This window comes from Pseudonaja textilis, chromosome 9 (assembly GCF_049901715.1).
Source record: "Pseudonaja textilis isolate UNSWEBS1 chromosome 9, rPseTex1.2, whole genome shotgun sequence".
In the NCBI taxonomy this organism is placed as follows: domain Eukaryota; kingdom Metazoa; phylum Chordata; class Lepidosauria; order Squamata; family Elapidae; genus Pseudonaja; species Pseudonaja textilis.
In genome coordinates, this window is record NC_141998.1 from 1,415,753 (window position 1) to 1,436,335 (window position 20,583).

At 45.4% G+C, this 20,583-nt stretch overlaps 1 protein-coding gene across 1 annotated transcript in view; it reads left to right on the plus strand.

Moving 5' to 3' along the window:
- The first annotated feature begins 3,907 nt into the window (after positions 1-3,907).
- The window catches only part of PROM2 (prominin 2), a 30,923-nt gene continuing 14,247 nt past the window's right edge, over positions 3,908-20,583 (plus strand). Inside the window, exons 1-11 of the mRNA XM_087938805.1 lie at positions 3,908-4,491; positions 7,183-7,232; positions 8,114-8,316; positions 9,910-10,030; positions 11,920-11,983; positions 13,449-13,538; positions 16,085-16,284; positions 17,618-17,692; positions 17,791-17,854; positions 18,685-18,844; positions 20,206-20,358. Coding sequence (XP_087794931.1) covers positions 4,263-4,491; positions 7,183-7,232; positions 8,114-8,316; positions 9,910-10,030; positions 11,920-11,983; positions 13,449-13,538; positions 16,085-16,284; positions 17,618-17,692; positions 17,791-17,854; positions 18,685-18,844; positions 20,206-20,358 — 1,409 coding nt within the window. The 5' untranslated portion in view covers positions 3,908-4,262. The remainder of the gene's footprint in view (positions 4,492-7,182; positions 7,233-8,113; positions 8,317-9,909; positions 10,031-11,919; positions 11,984-13,448; positions 13,539-16,084; positions 16,285-17,617; positions 17,693-17,790; positions 17,855-18,684; positions 18,845-20,205; positions 20,359-20,583) is intronic.

Sequence of the window (20,583 nt, forward strand, 5' to 3'; positions counted from 1 at the left end):
ACATTTTGGATTCTATGTTCTCCTATGATGGGCCTACAATGTAGGCAGAGTCATAATCACCAAACTATCAATGAGTGTTGGACTGAGGACTGGGGCCTCTCCTGCATGACGGCAAAACTGATACCCGATGTTGGAACATCATACATCTCTGCCCTGATATAAACTCTTTATAGCACTTCAGTCATGAAGAAGGTTTAAAAACATGACCGCTATGGGGTTACCGGCTCCTTATTCCCACACAGCTGGAACAGAGTGAGGATTGCTCACTTTTGGCCATTCGGGAAAACTAGTGAAAAATATGTTTTCTACTTGCAGTGGCCCCCAACCTTTTGGGCCCCAGGGACCAGTTCTGTGGAGAGAATTCATGAACGAATACAAGAGTAAATGAACAAGGAGCCGGTAACTGCATGGCTGTCATGTTTTTAAACCTTCATGAAGTTTTATAAAGTTTATATCAGGGAAGAGATGTATGAAATTGATCAAGCCTGCCTTCAGAAGGGGTAGGTGCTCCATTACTGGAGGTTTTCAAGAAGAGACAGGACAGCCATTTGTCTGAAATGGTATAGGATCTCCTGCTTGAGCAGGGGGCTGGACTAGATGACCTCCAAGGTCCCTTCCAGCTCTATTCTGAATTTGAACTTAATTTTAATAAATCTGAATTTAAATGGTCTACGCACATACAGATACTCAGGAAAACTCCAATGGCCATATATTGATGCTGAGGAATTTGAAAAAGAAATGTTTGCATTTTTTAAAATTATTATTATTACCTTTATTTTTGCTTATGGGTTATAATTTTATGCACAGACCTCTGTCATATCTGAAATTAAAGTTCCTTTTAACATTTGGAAACTCTAGATTCTGTCCTAGTATAAGTAAACTTGTAGATAAGTTAAAAATTATTTTTAATTATTATATTCTTAGAAATTGGAGTGATAATGCTATCATCTTTAATGTTTTTTTATTCATTTCTGCTTTGAATGGAATATTAGTTCTTAAAGTGTTAAACTGATAAATGATTTTGTTTATATTTGTTCCGGTTCAGTATTACTTGAAAGAAAATGGTGGTGTGTTTTTGTTACTTTTTCTTTCAACATCTTAGGCAATGTTTATATTCTGTAAAGTCTTAATATATTCCTTCTTTTTTCGTTCTTTTCAGTCGTACAATAATATCTTTTTAAAAATAAAAAGGAGTTATATATTCTTGTAAGTGGGGGGAAAAACTCTATTACTGATAATAAATCACCGCCTCCTGTATTATATACCCACTTCTTTCTTTTTCCCTTCTCTCTTGTTATAGCTGCTTTCAGCCATTAGAGGAGGCCAAAGATTGAGAAACATGAAACATAACTAGCACTTCTTAAGCTTGGTTGCTAAAATCATCTGGATGGGGAAATCTCATAGATTCTCTTCCAGAAAAATAACAGAGCAACAATAACAGAGAAACAAACCTTTTGCAACCTTTCACCAAAACACAGCAAGAAATCCTTGAGGACCAACCCTTTGAAAGAAAATATTGGCAAAGGGGGGCTCCCCACAACTGGCCTAGTTTGAAGATTGCAACAGCCCTTTGCGGGTGGGAGTCCTGGCACTTGAAGGATGTGCTGTCAACTCATTGAAAGCTTTTTAGCGCCTCTCTTTTTTTCTGCCTTCCTTTAAATAAAAGGATTTGCAGGTGTTGGATGTTTATGTGCAAGAGTAAAGGAATATGGGATGTGCTGATGTAGAAGTGACAGTAAGTGAGGACATCTATTTTTTTTCCCTGATTCTTAAATACCAGGATCCAGACACTATGGTAGAGTAGACAGTAGCGGTTAAGGCACTGGGATAGAAACCAGGAGATTGTCAGGCCTGTCACAGCTTGGATGTTTAGGAAAGAAAGACCCTCGGCTCCATTTCTTTGAAGTAAAAGTTTCTTTTGCTAAAGCCAAGCTGGATTTGAGTATTCCCCCTGCAAAGTTTGCGCTTTCCCCCTTTCCCTCCCTGCTTGGCCAGTCCATCAGTGTCCAATAGCATTCACTTCTGATGTTTTGAAAACAGCTTTCGCTCCTCTTTGGTATCATTTTCACATTACATTCTCAGGCTCTGTCCTTGATCGGCCAGTTTATTCCGGATCGACATCTCTGATTCCTGTCGTCTTGTCCTTCCCTTCCTTTTTATGGTCCGATCTCATGCCCATTCCTTATTTCCCCAGTTTCCTCCCCTCCTCCTTTGCATTTTAGGGGCAGGATGCCTGCGAAGTGGTGTGTGCTGAAGATGACATGGGTGATGAGTTCTAGTCCCACCCTTTGGCACGAAGCCAGTTGAGTGATCTTGATCCTTCCTTCACTCTCAGCTCCAGGAAGCAGTTGATGGCGAACCACTTCCAAAACCTTGCCAACCGCTGGGACTTGTCCAGGCCTTTGCCAGGAATCAAAAGCTGACTTGAAGGCGCCCACACCCACAAACACAACGGTAGAAAAACCCAGGAGCTTCAGAGATATCCAAGTGGGCATTAGCACCAAGACAGAGAAGCACTTGGCTACAAGCCTCCTGGTGCGTAAGATCTGAACTGGCAAGTCTCTACTGGCTTTCGGAAAGGCTGGTGTCTCACACATATTTTCTTGTTTAGTTGCAGTGACACCTGTTTTTTAGGATGTGGGTGATCCAGCCAGCCTAGGCGGAAGCTGAGATCAGAGTCATGCCACCAGATTATTCCCCGAGATAACCCATGGATGTGAAAGTTGGACTTTGAAGAAGCCCAAGAGGGAAAGCATTGATCCCTTTGAACATTGGTGCTGGAGAAGACGCCTGAGAAGAAGATATCGGCATGGCGGAGAAGAAAACAAACGGATGGATCATTGAATAAATTCACCCAGACTTTATCCTGGAGGCCCAGATGGTCAAGCTCAGATTACCCTACTTTAGGCACTTTGTGTGAAGACCCAGCTCTCTGGAGGAGGCTGGGATAGATGGAAGGAAAGAGAAGAGGAGGAGGAGGACCAGCAGCAAGGCAATGAATGCACCACTGGAAGACCTAAAGGACCAGTTGAGGCAGAGATCTCTTGGAGAAGGTCTATATGGGATCATTGAGAGTCAACTGCTACTTGATGACAGATCATGAATTGCTTCAGCAACCAAAGAACGTTCGACCTGCAGCCCTAATTTAGAAACAACATCATTGCAATTAAGATGTATTTTTAGGGTTACACTTCCAACAATGTGAGCGTATGTTTTGTGTAAAATTGCTTGTCTGTTTTGGTTTCCCTCTTCTTCACTTCTCAAGGGAGGGAGGGAGGATAAGAAGGAAGGAAGGAAGGAAGGAGAGATGGAGGAAGGAAGGAAGGAAGGAAGGAAGGAGAGATGGAAGGAAGGAAGGAAGGAAGGAAGGAAGGAAGGAAGGAAGGAAGGAAGGAAGGAAGGATCAGTTTGGCAGTTTTCTGTGGAGTGCCATTTCCTATTTCCTCCATGTCCCCTTTGTACAACTTGGGGAGAGAAATGAATTGTAGCACACAACCAGAGTACCAATTTGGTATTTCTGAGATGTATGGAAGCCTCGGAGACTGGTATCCCCACCCTTTTCCACGTACATTTCCTCTGTGACCCCAGCACTGCTAGACAGGATGTGAGAGATGCAAGCTGGCTCAGCTCACCTCCACCAGCACCGGCCCAAACCAACGTCTGGATGCCTCCCTCTCCTCCCTCCAGCCTGCTTATTTTTTCCCCAACCGAGTCAGCTGCTGCCTTCTTCCCAAAAACATGGGACTCCCCCTGCTCCCCCGGGGATAAAGTGCAGCAGAGGGGGAAGAGACACAAACTGGGGGCTCCTGGAGGGAAAAACCCAGCTTCACTCTTCACTCCCTTCCACCCGGCGCGGTGGCCCCACCCTGCTCCATCCCACTCGCTGGAAAGCAGCAAGAAGGGCCTTGTCATCAGAAAGCATCAAACCTGTCCGGCCGGTTTGTGTGTTTTCCTCCCCCCGCTTTCCCCAAACGTTTTTGGAAGTGGAAGCGGTTCAGCAAGGACACAGACTTGCTCGGCTGAAGGCGGAGAAGCGCCCAGCAGAAGTGGTCCTAAGCGCTCTTCTTCTTCTTGTCTTCTCCTGGACAAGCTGGACTTGGGGCCTGGAAAAAGATCTACAGGGCTGGAAAGGTGGTTCCTTTGCTTGGGCAGAAAGGAAGAAAAGGCCTTGTTTTCCCCAGGGTCCTCTACCTTGTTAGAGTGTCTGGGGATAAGGCCCACTTGCGACACGACGCTAGTCTTGGACCCGGCCGGATCCTGGCATGGGACATGTGCTCCTCTTCTTCCTGGCCTTTGCCTTTGCCCGCCGAGATTTGGTCCGCTCCCAGCAGTGTTCTGCAGATGGAAACCAACTCTTGACCCTCCAGTTCGCCGATGTGGGTGCTGATCAGCGTATCCCTGCTCAACACCAACCTCCAGGACCTCTGGATCCCCTCTATCACCTTGTCCACAATTACCTGGATGTGGTCCAACAGAACCCTTTCCCCACAGGTAAGCCTTGTTGATAGGTTTGGTCCAAGTGCCGCTCCGAATTGCGGGGGAAACTAACACGGTTGTGTGTTCTCAGGAATAGTTTAGTGAGCAGAATTGGGCGAATGACGCTTTTGATAGCATGGAGGTCAGCATTGGTTGCCTGCTAGAACTTGGGGACTGCCGATCTAAAAAGGCACAAGAACTTCTCTGCTGGGGAGGGGACAGGGGTCAGAGGTCAGAGAAGAGCAATGAAGGTGATAAGGGATGTGCAGGCTGACACATGACACACACATCTTACCACGAGTGCTTAAGGGAACTGGGTATATCTAGACTATCGAAAAGAAGGGACTAGAGGTGACCTGATAGCAATCTTGGAGCAGCTGAGAGATTGCCGCAGAGAAGAGGGGATTGGCTTACTCTCCAAAGCACAGAGCGAAGGAGAAGAAGCGGTGGGTAGAAGCTCATTTAAGAGCTCCAACTTGGAACCAAGGAGAAATTTCCTGATAACGAGAGGAAATTAATCCGTGGAAGGGCTTGCTTCAAGAAATTATGGGTACTTCACTATTTGAAGTTTTCAAGAAGAGATTGGGCAGCCATGTGTCTGGAATTGAACAGGGTCTCCTGTCTTAGGTGGAGGGTTGGACTAGATGACCTTCCATGAGTCTAAGAATGTATCTACAAAACCTTTGGGAAGCAATTTCTGTGGGCAGTTCCAGTCTGATAGCCAATTCCTCCCGTACCTTAGAGAAGGCCAGTATAGATCTATTCCTTCTCAGACTGGCTTGCATTTTGCATTGTCTTGCTAACTTGCAAATAAGCCACATATATCTGGGTTCATATGTTGTGCTGAGCTTAAACCTTACACATCACATTAAGGCTCGGTGCAGTGTGTGAATTCAACCTGAGAATTCTTTGCCCGGGTTGTTTTCAAGATTTCCCTCCAAACTTCCAAAGTGATATTTGTATTCTTCCTCTCTCAAAATACAAGCATACCGTAGACTTCATTAGGGGAATTTTTTGGAAGGTTTTAACTCATTTAAATGTAGTTAAGCTTCCTTCAATCCTAGTTCCTAGTGATTAAGAAACTTCTTTCTTTTCTTAGTTTTGAGACAGGACAGAGCGATGTGTGCAATTACATTCAAGTATATATTACAAATTAATATTACAAGTATTTAATGATTTTTTTTTTTGTCAGAATGTAAGCCAGTAGCTTCTAATGATAGACTTGGCAGGATAGAAACATGTTACTTGATGAAACATGTCAGAATATTCAAAAATAATATTTTGTTTCCAAACAATTTGGGAAATCCAGTATATTACACTTGCGTGCCTCAACATTTTGCAACATTTTGTTCTGAGGACGGAGCATAAGTTGTTAAATAGTTCAGTCTGATTTTCTTTTTTAAGAATTGCGGGAAAGAAAAGTTGTACCTGAATTGTATATTAATATCCAAATTATATCGCATCTACACGCATAAAACTAATTAATTAATTACTATATTACATTCTCTTTCAATATCCCCCAGCGTTATGGGACTGAGGGACCGACAAAAAAATGGATAGCTTGGGAGCACCACCATGCTATAAGATCCAAAGCATTCATTTAACAGATGATTTTAACTGGCTTTGGCAGATAAAATAAAACCCGGCACAAGATACTTTAAAATGCAAATAATCGGCATGTCAAGGTTCTAAGTAATAGATCCATAGCAAGCAGAACTCCAAGGCAGGTAGATTCCTCCAAGCATAGCTTTGTTGATTATATCATATCGGCACAGATCTGGTGAAAACCGACTGAAGGTTCCTGCGGTTTTCACCTAATTAAAAGCGAAAAATTTTCCCTTTTTCAAAACAACCAGTCACATGATCCAATCCTGCTTGGTGACATCACTCCTCCTTCCTCTGACCAGGCGTGAGGATGTCCTTGGTTCCCAAGAGAAAGTATTTTGTTTTGGCTACAAAGTCCCAGCTGTCTCGATCCCCCCAGCTCTAGGGTGGCCACATGGAAGCTCCAAGATGGCTTCGGTCAGGTCAGCTTCAGGGTTGACACAGCTCAATAAAAGCCACAAAGTAGACACAGGTAATCTCTGGAAACTGGAAAAGTCTGCCAATCACCGGAATGATGCCAAGTCAGGCACATTGAGAGGTCCAGGTTTCTGGGCTCTCTGGGAAGCAATGCTGACCAGCCCAACTTCCTACGGGTGCTGCCATGTTACACCCCATGTTACACATCCCTTGTGGGATCCCCTCCAGGAGCTATTAGTTCCTGCAGCCAAAGGGGACCCCCGAAGGGAACTGACCCTGGGATGAGCTGAAGGCCGTCCTTGTTCTCCCTCCATGAAGCAAACAGCATTGCCCCCCCAGAAGAAAGACACGCTTAAGATAAAGAAGACCAACCTATGGTTTAGGCCTCACTTGGAAGTCCTTAAAGAAGGGGATCTGGTGATCAGGAGAGCGCCTGGCATCCCAGACGGTCTAGCTTTGATAAGTATCTTAGGTAATTAACTTTGGCAATAATTGCCTCCTGCCACTCCGTCTGTTCCTGCTTCCCCCTCATTTCCTTCATGCAGCCTTACTTAGGAGTAGAACTTGCACAAGGAGGTTGGAGAGAAAAGCCCAAATCTTCCCTTGGCCCATTCAGAAGGTCCGATCACAAGAGAAGAGGGGTCTCTCTTTCTGCTTTTAAAATAGCCTTGTTTTATTCCACAGAGCTGTTGAAGGATGTCCTGAATGAGCCACCGACTGCTACACCTTCTCAGGTGAAATAGTGAGCCTGGAAGAGTGGAATGTCCCCCGCCCCTCTTTCTTCAGGGGTCTGTTGTTGGCCGTCACAACTCAACATCTACAACAATCCTCCCCCATCTCTCCAAGTGCTGGATTGCAGCTCCCAAAATTCCTGGACGGATGTTTGGAAATTCTGCAAGAGAAATGCTCAGCCCACCTGGGAATCTTCCCAGTTTGGCTGCCTCTTTATTTATAGAGAATGACTTGTTTATGAATGATAGGAAATATAAGAATGGGAAATATACGACAAGGTGGATAATGAGTAAAGATTTGGCGTTCGTTAAATGGGTGCACTGGGTAAGGGGCGATAGAAGATTTTGAGGAAATTGGAATGATTTTAATTTTTAGATTTTTAGATTTACATTTAGATATTTTTATATACAAGATGGTGAAGATACCTAATACCGCCTCCTCCTCTTTTTCCCAACCAACAACTCTGGGTTGAGTGGAAACTAAGAGCTAACCTAAAGTCATCCAGCCGCCTTTCAGGCTTAAGACCGGACTAGAACTCCCAGTCCGCTGGTGATCACCCCAAAGACACCCAGCTGGTTTTCAAGCCCAGAGTGGAGACTAGAACTCACAGTCTCCCAGTTTTTAGTCTTGTATCTTAACTACTATGCCAAAGTGGTTATTACATTTAAATTAGATAGAAGGATCTTTTGATCATGGGGTTGCCTTTAGCCAGGGTTGCTTCTGTTCCTTAGAAGAAGTAGTCAGAGGAAATCTCCACCTCTTGGTTTCTAGCCCACCAATCAACCTCCCAATTCTATTTAATTTAACAGGGCACGGGGAGAGGGGTAAGAGAAATCGTCCTCTCAAGATTATTGTTATTATTTTCATTTGCCTTGCTCCTCAGATCCTTCGCTACCAGGCAGGATATGTCATTTGCGCTGCAATTGCGGTTCTCTATTTTGTGACGGTGCCCCTGGTTGGGCTGAGCCTTTGCTGCTTCCAGAGAAACCGGCCCTGTGCTGGACGGATCAAGGCCTATCGTCGCTCTCTGCTCTGCCAGCGGAACCTTCTCATGGTCTGCCTGCTCCTCACCACCCTCCTCATCCTGTGAGTGTGAGGGGCTGAGCCAGATCCGTTGCCATCGTGTTGCCCCCATAGAGATTTGGGGATCGGGAAGGACAGGAAGGTGAAGCCGCACACGAGAGATGCCAAAACTGTAAATTCAAAAGCCAGGAAATGCTGTTCTGGAATACAGGGAAGCCAAACAAAATAGCAATCCTGGTCTAAGATATGTTGACTTTTAAGACATGTGGACTTCAGCTCCCAGAATTCCCCAGCCAGTGTAGGTAACTCATGCTGGCAAGCATACCTAATGCTCCTTTCTCCTCCTATTTTCCCAACAAGAATATTTTTTTTCTATTTTCCAACCTAGAATAGACTTACACTGGGATACATTTAACAAATAAATAACAAGCAAGCAACAAATCAGTGGACTGAGGGTGAGTAACTGATCCAGACAGTTTCCATGCCTAAGGCAGGACTAGAACTCACAGCCTCCTGCTTTCCAGGCCAGCACCTCAATCTTACACCAAAGCTGTAGTCACCCAATTTGAGAAACGCTGGTTGCTGAGAGGGATCTAGTCCTGAAATCTAGGAAATCTAAAGATCTTGTCTTGAAGTCCTCTCTTTTCTGCAAGGTCTATCGCATGAGCCACGGTGGTGCAGTGGTGAGAGTGCAGTACTGCAAGTTACTTCTGCTGACTGCCAGCTGCCTACAATTTGGCAGATTGAATCTCACCAGGCTCGAGGTTGATTCAGGCTTCCATCCTTCTGAAGTGGGTAAAATGGGGACCCAGATTGTTGGGGCAAAAGGCTGACTCTGTAAACCGCTTAGAGAGGGCTGTCAAGCACCGTGAAGTGGTATATCAGTCTAAATGCTCCTTCCTTCCTTCCTTCCTTCCTTCCTTCCTTCCTTCCTTCCTTCCTTCCTTCCTTCCTTCCTTCCTTCCTTCCTTCCTCTTCTTCTTCCTTCCTTCCTTCCTTCCTTCCTTCCTTCCTTCCTTCCTTCCTTCCTTCCTTCCTTCCGCTTATTCCCTTTCTCTTTCTCCTTCATGGTGCTGCAGTGCTTAGAATTCAGTATTGCAGGCTGACTCTGCCTACTGCCAGGAGTTCAATCCTGACTGGCTGATGGTTGACTCAGCCTTCCATTCTTCCAAGATAGGTAAAATGTGGACCCAGATTGTTGAGGGGTAAAAGGCTGACCCTGTAAACCACTTAGGTCTGTAAAGCACTGTGAAGCGGTAAATAAATCTAAGTGCTTTTGCCCTTCCTTCCTTCCTTCCTTCCTTCCTTCCTTCCTTCCTTCCTTCCTTCCTTCCTTCCTTCCTTCCTTCCTCCTCCCTCCCTCCCTCCCTCCCTCCCTCCCTCCCTCCTTCCTTCCATCCATCCATCCATCCATCCTTCCTTCCTTCCTTCCTTCCTTCCTTCCTGTTAGAATGTAGTATTGCAACTGCCAGCAGTTTGATCCTGACCGGCTCAAGGTTGACTCAGCCTTCAATCATTCTGAGTATGATAAAAGGAGGACCCAGATGGTTGTGGAGCCAAGAGGCTGACCCTGTAAACCTCTTAGAGAGGGCTGGAAAGCACCGTGAAGCAGGATACGAGTCTAAGGGCTACGGCTATTGCTGTTTTTCAACACAGGGGGTGTGTCATCTGTGCTTTTGCTGCCAACCAGAAGGTGAAAGAAGAGATGGACCCTGGTGCCCGAGACGCACTCCACACCCTGAGGACATTGAAGAGCCACCTGAATGGGATTCCTCGCGTGAGTTGACTCTGGAAAAATCCAAGGGACCAATCTGTTTTAAAACATCATTGTCTCCACTTCGTGCTAAACATTTTGGCACGAGGCAACTCAGGGCGTTGAGGCTGTGTTCATGCCACATCGTTAAGCAGGTCAAATATGACCGGAGGACAAGAGGTTGGGGAAAGCGCCATGGTGTGAGGCCAGAGGTGAAGTTTTTTTAAAAAAAAAAATAAATAAGGAGTGAAAAATGACATTATTTGGGCAGAAGAAACCATGGAAGGCCAAGCTAATTGGGGGGGATGTTTGAAAAGAATATTTTTACCCATGATGAGATTGTAATGGAAACATGAAATTTTAGCTGGGTTTTATAAATTTAGACTACGGATGGTCCACACCATTTGTGGGGAAAAAAATAATAATCTACAAATGGCCATGAAAGTTGTGGGTTTTCATTTTGGCTCCGATGTTGAACAAGGAAACAGAGGCTTTGGAAGGAAGGTCAACGAATTTGGAAAGGACCTCGGTTGTAAGAAAGGTGGGAGGAGGAAACTTCCTAGGGCCGGCGGTGGGCTATTCACTCCCTTTATCATCACGTAACTACAAGGTTACTATTCAGGGCAAACCACTCCGGGGCTGAAAGGATCGCGGGTCTCACCGGGGTTAAAAAAAAAAAGTCAAGAGGTTGCCTGTTTACATCCCCCGAACAAAATGGCGGAGCTTTGACAGCCGCCCGTGGGTTGTATAGCCCCGTGTTTCCGATCCCTTCGAGAAAACCCATATCTAGATATTTTTGTTTTTGAAGTTTGGGAATCCAGAAACGAAGCTTGTTTCGTGCTCCAGAGCTCCGGTGCTTTGAGCATTTCCCTTGGCACTCATGCCCAGCGTCACACTGTCACCACGGTGACGCCTTCGCTTGGCAGGTGTTTTCTAGGCTGCAAACTCCTGGCGGCTGCAAAGCAGGGCAGGAAAAGTGGGGAGGGGTGCTTATGAACCCCATGGTGCCAGCAGCGCTTTCGAATTCTGCTGCAAGGGTTTTGTGGCACAAAGGAAAGCTTTGAGAGAGGGAGAATTGGGGGTGTGTGTGAGTGGGACCCAAGATCTGCCCCCTCCGCTTCCTCAAAGTCAGGATAGGCTGCCTCTGGGTGTGAGGGGGAAGGAAAAGGGCTCAGCCTCACAGGAGCTCCCATCCTACCTCCCCCATCTAAAAAGCCTGGGGTTTTATTATTTTTATTTATTATTTTTTAACCCTGGCCACTTTAAGGTGTGCGGAGTTCAACTCCCAGAATTCCCCAGACGGTACAGGTAACCTTTGAGTCTCAGCCACCAAATTTCTACTGCTAAGCAAGACCACGGTTAAGCGAGTTTTGCCCATTTTACGACCTTCCTTGCCGCAGTTGTTAACCAAATCGCTGCAAGTCGTTCAGCGAGTCTGGCTTCCCCGCGGACTTCGCTCATTGGAGGTTTGCGCAAGAGGCTCACCTGGCCTTGGGACGGCCACAAAAAAAAAATGTGCCACTGGCCAAGCCTCTGAATTTTGATCAGGTGGCTGTGGGTCCTAAGGGCGGGAAAAAAAAATGCACCCGAGTCACTTTTTTTTTTTTTTTAGTGCCGTTGTAACTTTAAACAGTCACTAAATGAACTGTGGTATCTCTAGGGCTACCTGTCTGTTTTTAAAACCATCCAAGATTAGCTAAGTGGCATCATTTGCTGTACGCTTGATGTCCAACTTTGAAATCTTTACGCAAATCTCCCCGTTTTAGGGAAGATGCAAACTGAGGAAGATGCAAACTTCCGGCCAGGTTTGCAAAAAGCCAAAAAGAAGGAACATCAGTCGCTTAACACTCCAGGTTTCCTGCTGCCTGGGGACACCAATCCCTCTTCCTGACTTTTCTCTCCTTCCACGACAGGGGCTTCGGCTGACGGTGGAACAGTTTAGGGTCCCCCAAAGGCAGATTCTCGGTGACCTGAACAGTAAGTCCCTTTTTCTTCCGCTGCGGATCCTTGGCGAGAGATTTTTTCCCACCAATATAACCTTTCATTTCAACCTCCTTTTACCGGTCCACCATAGAAAGCATCCTCACATATTGTGTGACGGAGTGATACGCTGGCTTGACAGCCGTGGATAGAAAGACGCTACAGGGGGGTGAGCCCAGCACAAAACATCGTGGGCTGTTCCCTGACACGACTAGATGACCTCACTAGGGCTTGGAGGAGTGAGGAAAATCCTCAGGGACGACTCATACCCCGGTCAGCCCTTCTTCACTCTCCTACCATCGAGTAGGAGATAGAGAAGCATAGCCAGCCACACCAACAGGCTGAAGAACAGTTTCTACCCTTGGGCTGTCAGACTCCTGAACAGAAACTAATTTCATGTCAACGTAGTAGGACAGACTTGCAGGGCCGGTGAGTTGTGCTACAAGGTCACACAGTGTAGTAAGATTGGATCTGACTTAGGGACTTCTGTCCTCACTGTGAGTTGTGTTGTGTGTGTGGGTGGGTGTGTGTGCACGAAGGGAGGCTCAGCCAATCTCATTGTACACATGTTGTCCTCTGACAATAAAGGTAATAATAATAATTGTTGTTTTGGGGTCAGCGGCATAAACATACAACATGTACAATGCAGCCCCATCTGCTTTTTGCAAACAAAAGTTCAGGTGTTTTCCAAAGGGAACAGTTTATTTTTGGCCCCGAGTGAATGCCTTGGGGTTAAATGGGAGATTAAAGCTGTATGAACCACTGCAGTTCAATCTCTTTTCCCAACCATCCAATTTTATCAAAAGGCAGGAGCAGCTCACTTTCAGGAAGCGAGAAAGAAAGAGCCGTGGAATTGTTTAGCTGGAGTATCAAGCTTCCCTTGATTAGAGAGCCGATTAGTTTCCCAGGCTGAAAAGCAGGAACCTATTGTTTTTCCAGGACTGGCAGGATTTTATCTCTTTTACAAATGACCGAATTAATGTCCATCATGAGGTAGAGAAATTTTTTAAAAGCCTGCCGTACGATTGTTTAAAGCAGGGTGTCCAACCTTGGCAACTTTAAGACTTGTGGACTTCAACTCCCAGAATTCCTCAGCCAGCTTTGCTGGCTGAGGAATTCTGGGAGTTGAAGTCCACAAGTCTTAAAGTTGCCAAGGTTGGACACCCCTGCTTTAAAGTAATAGCCGTTGTGTGCAACGCGAAGCAACAACAATGCCATCAAAATAAAAGGTTGCGTAATTTCAAGCAAATACCCACCGCCGTAAGGCTTAGAAACCTGTGTTTAAAATGATTCAAAACGATGTTCATGGTGTGTGTTGTGTCCAGCTCAGGAGTTGGCATGATACAGTGAGAGATGAGGATGATTTTGGGAGGCACGTGGCTCCTGTCCCAAATGGGAGATGGGTGGGAGACGCATTTTTACCGCCCGGAGATTTCACCGGAGGTGGTGTTGTGCCTTGCAGATATTAGCTGGAATATTGGCAGCACCATTCACTTCCTGCTGAAGGAAACCGTGTCTTCTGCTATGGCTGCCCTCAAGGACAGGGTGCAAGGTAAGAAAAAAAAAATCTTTCCTTTCCCTTCGTTTCTTTTCCTTAATGCTACGCAGTCTTGTAATAGGTAGAAGAAATAATCTTGAGGAACAAGAGGGACAGTGAAGGCCGTGGTAGATAAGAGCAATCTGACTCTTGAGTAGAAACGTAATTTAATCTTTCTCACCAATAAGTGAGATAATTACAGTATATTAATAACAAGGAATAAAAGTTGGAATTCATCTCCCTGATTTCTGGTCTTGTCTCCCTTGGAGGACTGATAGCAACTTAGCTCAACCCAATGCTTCTTACGAGGATGGCAGGAACGGCTCCTTAGTGTGCCTTGGCTGGCTAGGAACTCTGGGAGTTGTAGTTCGACGCACCTGCTGAGCATCGGACCAGGGAAAGTGGGTTTAGTTTGGCTACGCCAGGATTCACTCAAGGCAACTCTTCCAAGCCACCCTCTTGGATAGGGACAACCCCTCTCCCAATTTGCCTGGTTAACAGTGGGAACATTTTCCGGGAGAGAGAATGAAAAGGGCCGGAGCCACTTAACCGCGGGATATTTTCAGAGAAGACAATTAAAAGTCTGGAGCCGCTTCTAATGGGAAAATACGGCAGCATCTTCTTGGAGTGAAGGTGGATGAAAGGAAACAGTGTACGGATAGGTAGAATAGGGACCGGGAGCACTTTCTCTTTCTGTCTCTTTCGCAACTTGGGGCCACTCATTAAAACTCCAAAGAGAGATACCAGACAGATAAATGAAAGGGCAACTCGGAGTTAAAGTAGGGAGTTTGCTGCCATCAGCTGTGAGGATAGCCTGAGGGTGGCCTTGGCAGGAGCTTATTAGCATGGATCAGGGCTGCACGTTCAAAGGATCAAAGGGTTGTACAAGAAGCGCCAGCTGTTAGGAAGTCAGCTTGTTATGCCTTTCACCTGCTATCCCGTGCTTGTCAGGTCTTTTTAAGGCATGCTCTTGTACCCCCTGGGCTGGAGTGGGTGTAATATATACATGTATAGTAATATATACACGTATAATATATACGTGTGTGTCAAAGTGGCAGCTGTAGCCGTGGCATTAAAGCTCTTTTTAAAACCCTTTTGAGTTCTTTTGACACGGAAACCACGAGTAGGTGCCACTGTTTCGGCATGAAATTTGTAAGCTTCGCTGTAGAAACGGCCACCCTTGCAGCTCACGGTAGCCAATTCCAAGCGGAGCTCTTAGAAGGAAAAAAACGAATGCAACTATATTCCTCGGTTTGCAACCATTGATTTGCTGACTGCTCAAAAGTTAACAACTGCACTGGAAAAAAAAGGGGGACTTGTGACCTAGCAGCATCTCCACAGTTACGGGATTAAATTTCAGGCGCTTGGCCGCTGACTCATACTTACAACGGTTACAGTGTCCCGGGTCTTGCGGTCCCCTTTGGCGACTTTCCCACCGGCAAAGTCCTTGGAGAAGCCAGATTCACTCAACGAATGAATGCAGGGATTCACTTAACAACGGTGGCAAGAAAGGTTGTAAAACGGAGGAAAAAATTCACTTAATGAATGTGTCAACTCACAAACTATTTCTGTGGTCTTTTTAGAGTTGCCAACGGAAAGGGAGGGGGGAACAGCGGGCAGCTTGCAGTCCGTAAATGTTTCCAAAGATAGTTTCTAGGTGACCGAAGTTTCTGCCACGCAAAATTCTAACTGGAAAACATGATTGATGACTCTGGGCTATGGATGTGTCTCGTTGGAGAATATGATTTATGATACACTCAGGGAGTGGGGGGAAAACCAGGGTCAAGGGTGACAATGAATGATGTGTCTTAGAGTCGGCTACACCCAGGCAATGCCGGACATGTTAACTCCCAATCAATCCTTTGGAAGTTTTGGAAGTTTGTCTCGAGACTCGGGATTTATTTGGGGGTAACTGCCGGAATCCTGACAGAATGTCTTTCTTAGCAGCAGAACTTTTGGCTCAGTTGTGGTCATAATTCAAGGACTACTAGATGGGATCAGGTCTATTGACTTTACGTGCGTAACTTGCTTCAGTTCATATTGACTCCTGATGCCACAGAATATTTTAGATCGGGGTCTCCAACCTTGGCAACCTGAACAAATTGGTGTCATCAGCAAAATAGAGGAAGGGCTGGAGAGGAGGGAGTTTAAAAAGTGAAGATGTCAGACACAACTACTATTCAAGTAGTTCTCGACTTACAAGAGTTCACTTACTGACTGTCCGAAGTTAGAACAGCACCGAAAACATTATTTATGACCATTTTTCACGCTTGTGACCACTGCAGCAAGCAAAGTCAACGGGGAAGCCAGATTCTATTATCAACCATGTTATGAATTTAACCACTGACACGATTCACTTAACGACTGCAGCAAGATAGGTTGTAAAACGGGGCAAAACCCCGCTTCACAACTGTCTCTTTTAGCAGCAGAACGTTTGGGCTCGGTTGTGGTTGTAAGTCACGGATTTACCTGTGGAGGTTAATTGGCTAGCATGGAATTTGTGATAGCTTGGCATGAAAACATCCGGACATCCCATCTCCTGGGTGACTTTTCTCTTTAAGACCTAGAGAACTCCGTGCGCCACTTGCATGCGATCCACGGGTCTGTCCAGGCCCTGATCTGGGAGCAGGAGGAGCTGGCATCGACGCTGAAGGAGCAGAGGCAAAGCCTTACTTCCCTCCTGGAAGAGCCCCATTGCACGTACTGCATGGGGGTCCTCAGCAGAGCTGAGGACTTGAAGTTGGGGGCTGACTTCCAAAATGTAAGCCAATCCGGATCCTGACGGCACCCAAACGAGAATGACGCATCCCAGTGGTGGGATTCAAATGTTTTTTTTTTACTCCTGGTTCTGTGGGTGTGGCTTAGTGGGTGTGGCTTGGTGGGCGTGGCAGGGGAAGGATACTGTAAAATCCCCCTTCCCTCCCCTCCCCACTGACCTGCTTTCCAGCTCCGTTCTCCTCTGCAGGGCAACCAAAGGAGACCCAGCCGATCAGCTGGGACTCAATGGGAGGCAGGGAATAGATGGAGGTGGGGCCAGTCAGAGGTGGGAGTGGCTGGTTCTCCAAACTACTCAACATTTCCACGACTGGTTCTCCAGAACTGGTCAGAACTTTCTGAATCCCACCTCTGGTGCATCCATCTCTTGGAAAAATGAACTGGTTAAGGGATATGCTTCTGAGACGAAATGGGCCTTGTTGTACTGTACAACAAGGTATCAATAGGTTGGCTTGAATCTTCAACCTTGGAGGTCTCCTGGTCCACCTCTCTGCTGAAACAGGAGACCCTAAACCATTTCAGACAACAAGTGACTGTCCAGTCTCTTCTTAAAAACCTCTAGTAAAGAAGCAACCATCATTTTTGAAGTTCCCCTGGTTAATTGCCTTCACTGTTGGGAAATTTGTCCTTAACTCCAGGTTGCTTCTATCCTTTTTTAGTTTCCCATCCGTTGTTTCTTGTCCTGTCCTCTGGAGCTTTGTAGAATAATTTGACCCCACCCCTCTTCTTTGGGGCAGCCCCTCAAATATTTAAAGTTCTGCTATCATGTCAACCCTAATTCTTCTTTCCTTTAGACTAGCCAAACCCAAACCCTGCGGCCGTTCTTCCTATGTTTTAGTCTCCAGATCTTTAATCATCTCAGTTGCTCTTCTCTGCACTTTTTCTAAAGTCTAAACACCTTTCTTGTAGTATGGTGGCCAAAACGGGATGTAGTATTCCAGGTGTGGTCTTCCCAAGGTACTAAAGTGGTAGTAATACGGCGCATGATTTTGATTCTATCCGTCCGTATTACGCCAGAGGTCTCCAAACTTGGCAACTTTTAAGACTTGTGGACTTCACAAGTCTTCACTTAAAGCTATGCTGGGTGGAGAATTCTGGGAGTTGAAATCCACAAGTCTTCAAGTTGCCAAGTTTGGGGACCTCTGGTTTTATGCAATAAAGGATTGCACTGACATTTTTGGCGGTTGCAGCACATCGCTGGCTCATATTTAAGCCAGATTTAGGCTGTGATTGCTTTCCATGTCAATACTGTTTTATATATTGTCACTTTGATCTTGGATCCCAGGGATTAATCTTTTACAAACCACGTCTTTCTTCAGGTGCCTTCTGTTGAAAAAGTTTTGAAAAATTTGCACGGGCTGCCTCAGACGAATTTCTCTGAAATGATTCACAAAGTAAGTGAGGAAGGATTCTTGAGGGAAATCTCCTTTCAGCAAAACGCACATTTTTGTCTCCAATTTCACCGTTAAAAATATTAATTTTACACTTCTAGGCCAACAACAGTTTCAATGCAATTCCACAATTTACAGTAATGAAAATGGATAAAATTGTTCAAGGTGAGTGAAGTTTTTTCCAGGAAAAAAAATAACCTGAATTCACACCGTGGCATCCGGAGTGTGTCAAAAAAACGTCACGTTGCAGTCCAGGAACAGACAATTTGAATTATGATGATGATTGGACTAGACTAGAGTAGGAGCTGGAAGGGACCTTGGAGGTCATCTAGTCCAGCCCCCTGCTCAAGCAGGAGAATCTATACCATTTCAGATTAAGTGACTATCTAGTCTCTTCTTAAGAACTTCCCAGTGATGGAGTGGCCACAATTTCTGAAGGCAACTTCTGTTCCACTGGTCGGTTGTCCTCACTCTCAGGAAGTGCCTCCTTAATTCCAGGTTGGTTCTCTCCTGGATCAGTTTCCAATCATTGTTTCTTGTCCTGCCTTCTGGTGCTTTGGGGAATAGCTTGACCCCCAATTCTTCTTTGTGGCAGCTCCTCAAATACTGGAATACTCCTATCATGTCACCCTTGGTCCTTGTTCTCTTTAGATTAGCCAGACCCAAATTCTGCAGCCATTCTTAATCTCCAGGACTTTGATCCTCTTAGTTGCTCTCCTTTTTCCCCCCAAAGTCTCAACCTCTTTTTTGTAGAGTAGTGTAGCTTCTGGAGGAAGGACTGGAGAAGGTCTCTAGCACCTAGGTCCTAGGTAAATCAGATAGGAAGACTCCGCAATGTACCATCGTAACCGTAAGTGCCCGGTGGAGGCTCTGGCAATCACGGTTTCTCTGTGCAAACCATGTAAAATCTGCATCGGGCATGTTTTGGCACGAGGACCACGGTGACCCCTTGCATGGTGGAGGCCGTGGATGGCAACCCTTCGCTTTCCTTGCAGAGCTGAAGAAGGACGTCGAGAGAGTTGCCCAAAAGGTCCAGTTGGTTGCAGATGACTTCCCCATCTCTGACCAGACCCGTCCCATGAACGACGCCTTGGCGAAGGCAGAGAATATGAGCCGCCCATTCCTGAAGCAGTTGAAGCCTTTTGAGACTTACAGGTAAAAAAGGAGAGCTGGGCAGAGCAGAGACCTGGCAAACATTTATCTGACCAGAAACCCAACACTCCTAACATTGAAAGGGATGGAGAATGCTGGTGAATGGAGCGGTAATGTAATATGGGCAGAGCTACAGCGCACACTTGACCAGCCCGGGCAGAAAATTTCCTTTCCCCCTGGTGTTGCAGGAAAGGAAGAGATTTAGGAGGGCTCGTTTTTATTTTTTTTCCGTAAATTTTACTGGTTTTTAAAAACAAACATAAACAATCAAAACATCAAACTTTCTTCCATAGGTATACAAACAGTGTGCCGGTTGGTTTACAGATTATTTTGTGCATCCATTTCGTAGTCTTCAATTACAGTCACATTACATAAAAGCTCATATTATCCATCAAAAGTTAGATACCCTAATATCATTATTAATCAATCATTTGACTATAGTTTGATTCATTCATATTTTACGAGATAACCATAATTTACTTAGTTTGTTTTATGACAATTCATATTATCCTCCCAAATCTATCCTAAAAACAGGAGGGCTCATTTTTTAAAGGCGTAGTATTCTATGCTTTCTGGTGTTCCTTCTTTTGACTTATTTATTTGTATCCTGCCTTTATTAGTATTTCTATAAAGGTGTTATTTATAGAAATACTAATAAAGGTGAGATACAAATAAATAAATGATCGGACTAGAACTTTGGGCACTGCAAAAAAGGGGTTGGAGTATCAGGCTGTCCAAGGAGGAGACCCAAGACTGAGAAAATCATCCTGAGATCTTGTGGGAGGACGCACTGTTGATGTAGGGTTGTGCATGAAAACCTTCCATTGACCACAACAATTCCAAAGACTTTTATCTACGCACAAATATTTCAACTGATTTATGAGAACAGAGCAGAACTCTTTATTGGCCAAGTGTGACTGGACACACAAGGAATTTATTTTCAGTGTATAGACTCTCAGTGCACATAAAAGCTATAAGTGATCAATCATGATTCTAGTCATCAAGGAGGTTTTGACTACAATAGCATCCCCATTGGCAGATTTTTCTGTCCCTCAAGTCTTCCAACATTGTACCAGTTGCCAATATAACTAAGTACAAGTGTTAGAGGGTGTAAATATTTTGCCTTGGGTAGCCAGAAGCAGAAGGCGATGGCTTCAACCGTGGGTCCACAGAGGCCATCTAGACTTTTCTTAAGGACACAAACCCCATGGATGCCAAGCCTGTAAAACACCCCTTGCATTCACCCACCCAGTTTAAACATTTCTAATTGAACTGAAACCAGCACACCATGTTTCTGGCGGATGCGTTAAAGAACGGACTTGGAGCCTGAAGTTGCCTCCTTCCTGTTTTTTTGTCTTTGCCAGGTGGATTGTAGGTACAATCGCATGCACAATTATCCTGCTGATTGTCTTCTGTAATGTGCTGGGCCTTTCCTTTGGCACTTATGGCTTGGTTGTGCGAGAGGATCCCAGTGACTACGAGAGCCGGGCTGAAGCTGGAGCCAAATTTCTCATCATGTAAGAACTCTTGGGTGTCCTTTCTATCCGCAAAGGAGAATGTTTGTAGCTCAGGGTAGAAGTGAGGGCTCCTTGGTGATCTCTGAGCTGGGTGGTTTTCTTGCAGATGTTTCACTAACCACCAGCAACACCTGTCCACCAGCGGTGGGATTCAAGTTTTTTTTTTTCTACCGGTTCTGTGGGCATGGTTCTGTGGGTGTGGCAGGGGAAGGAGACTGCAAAATC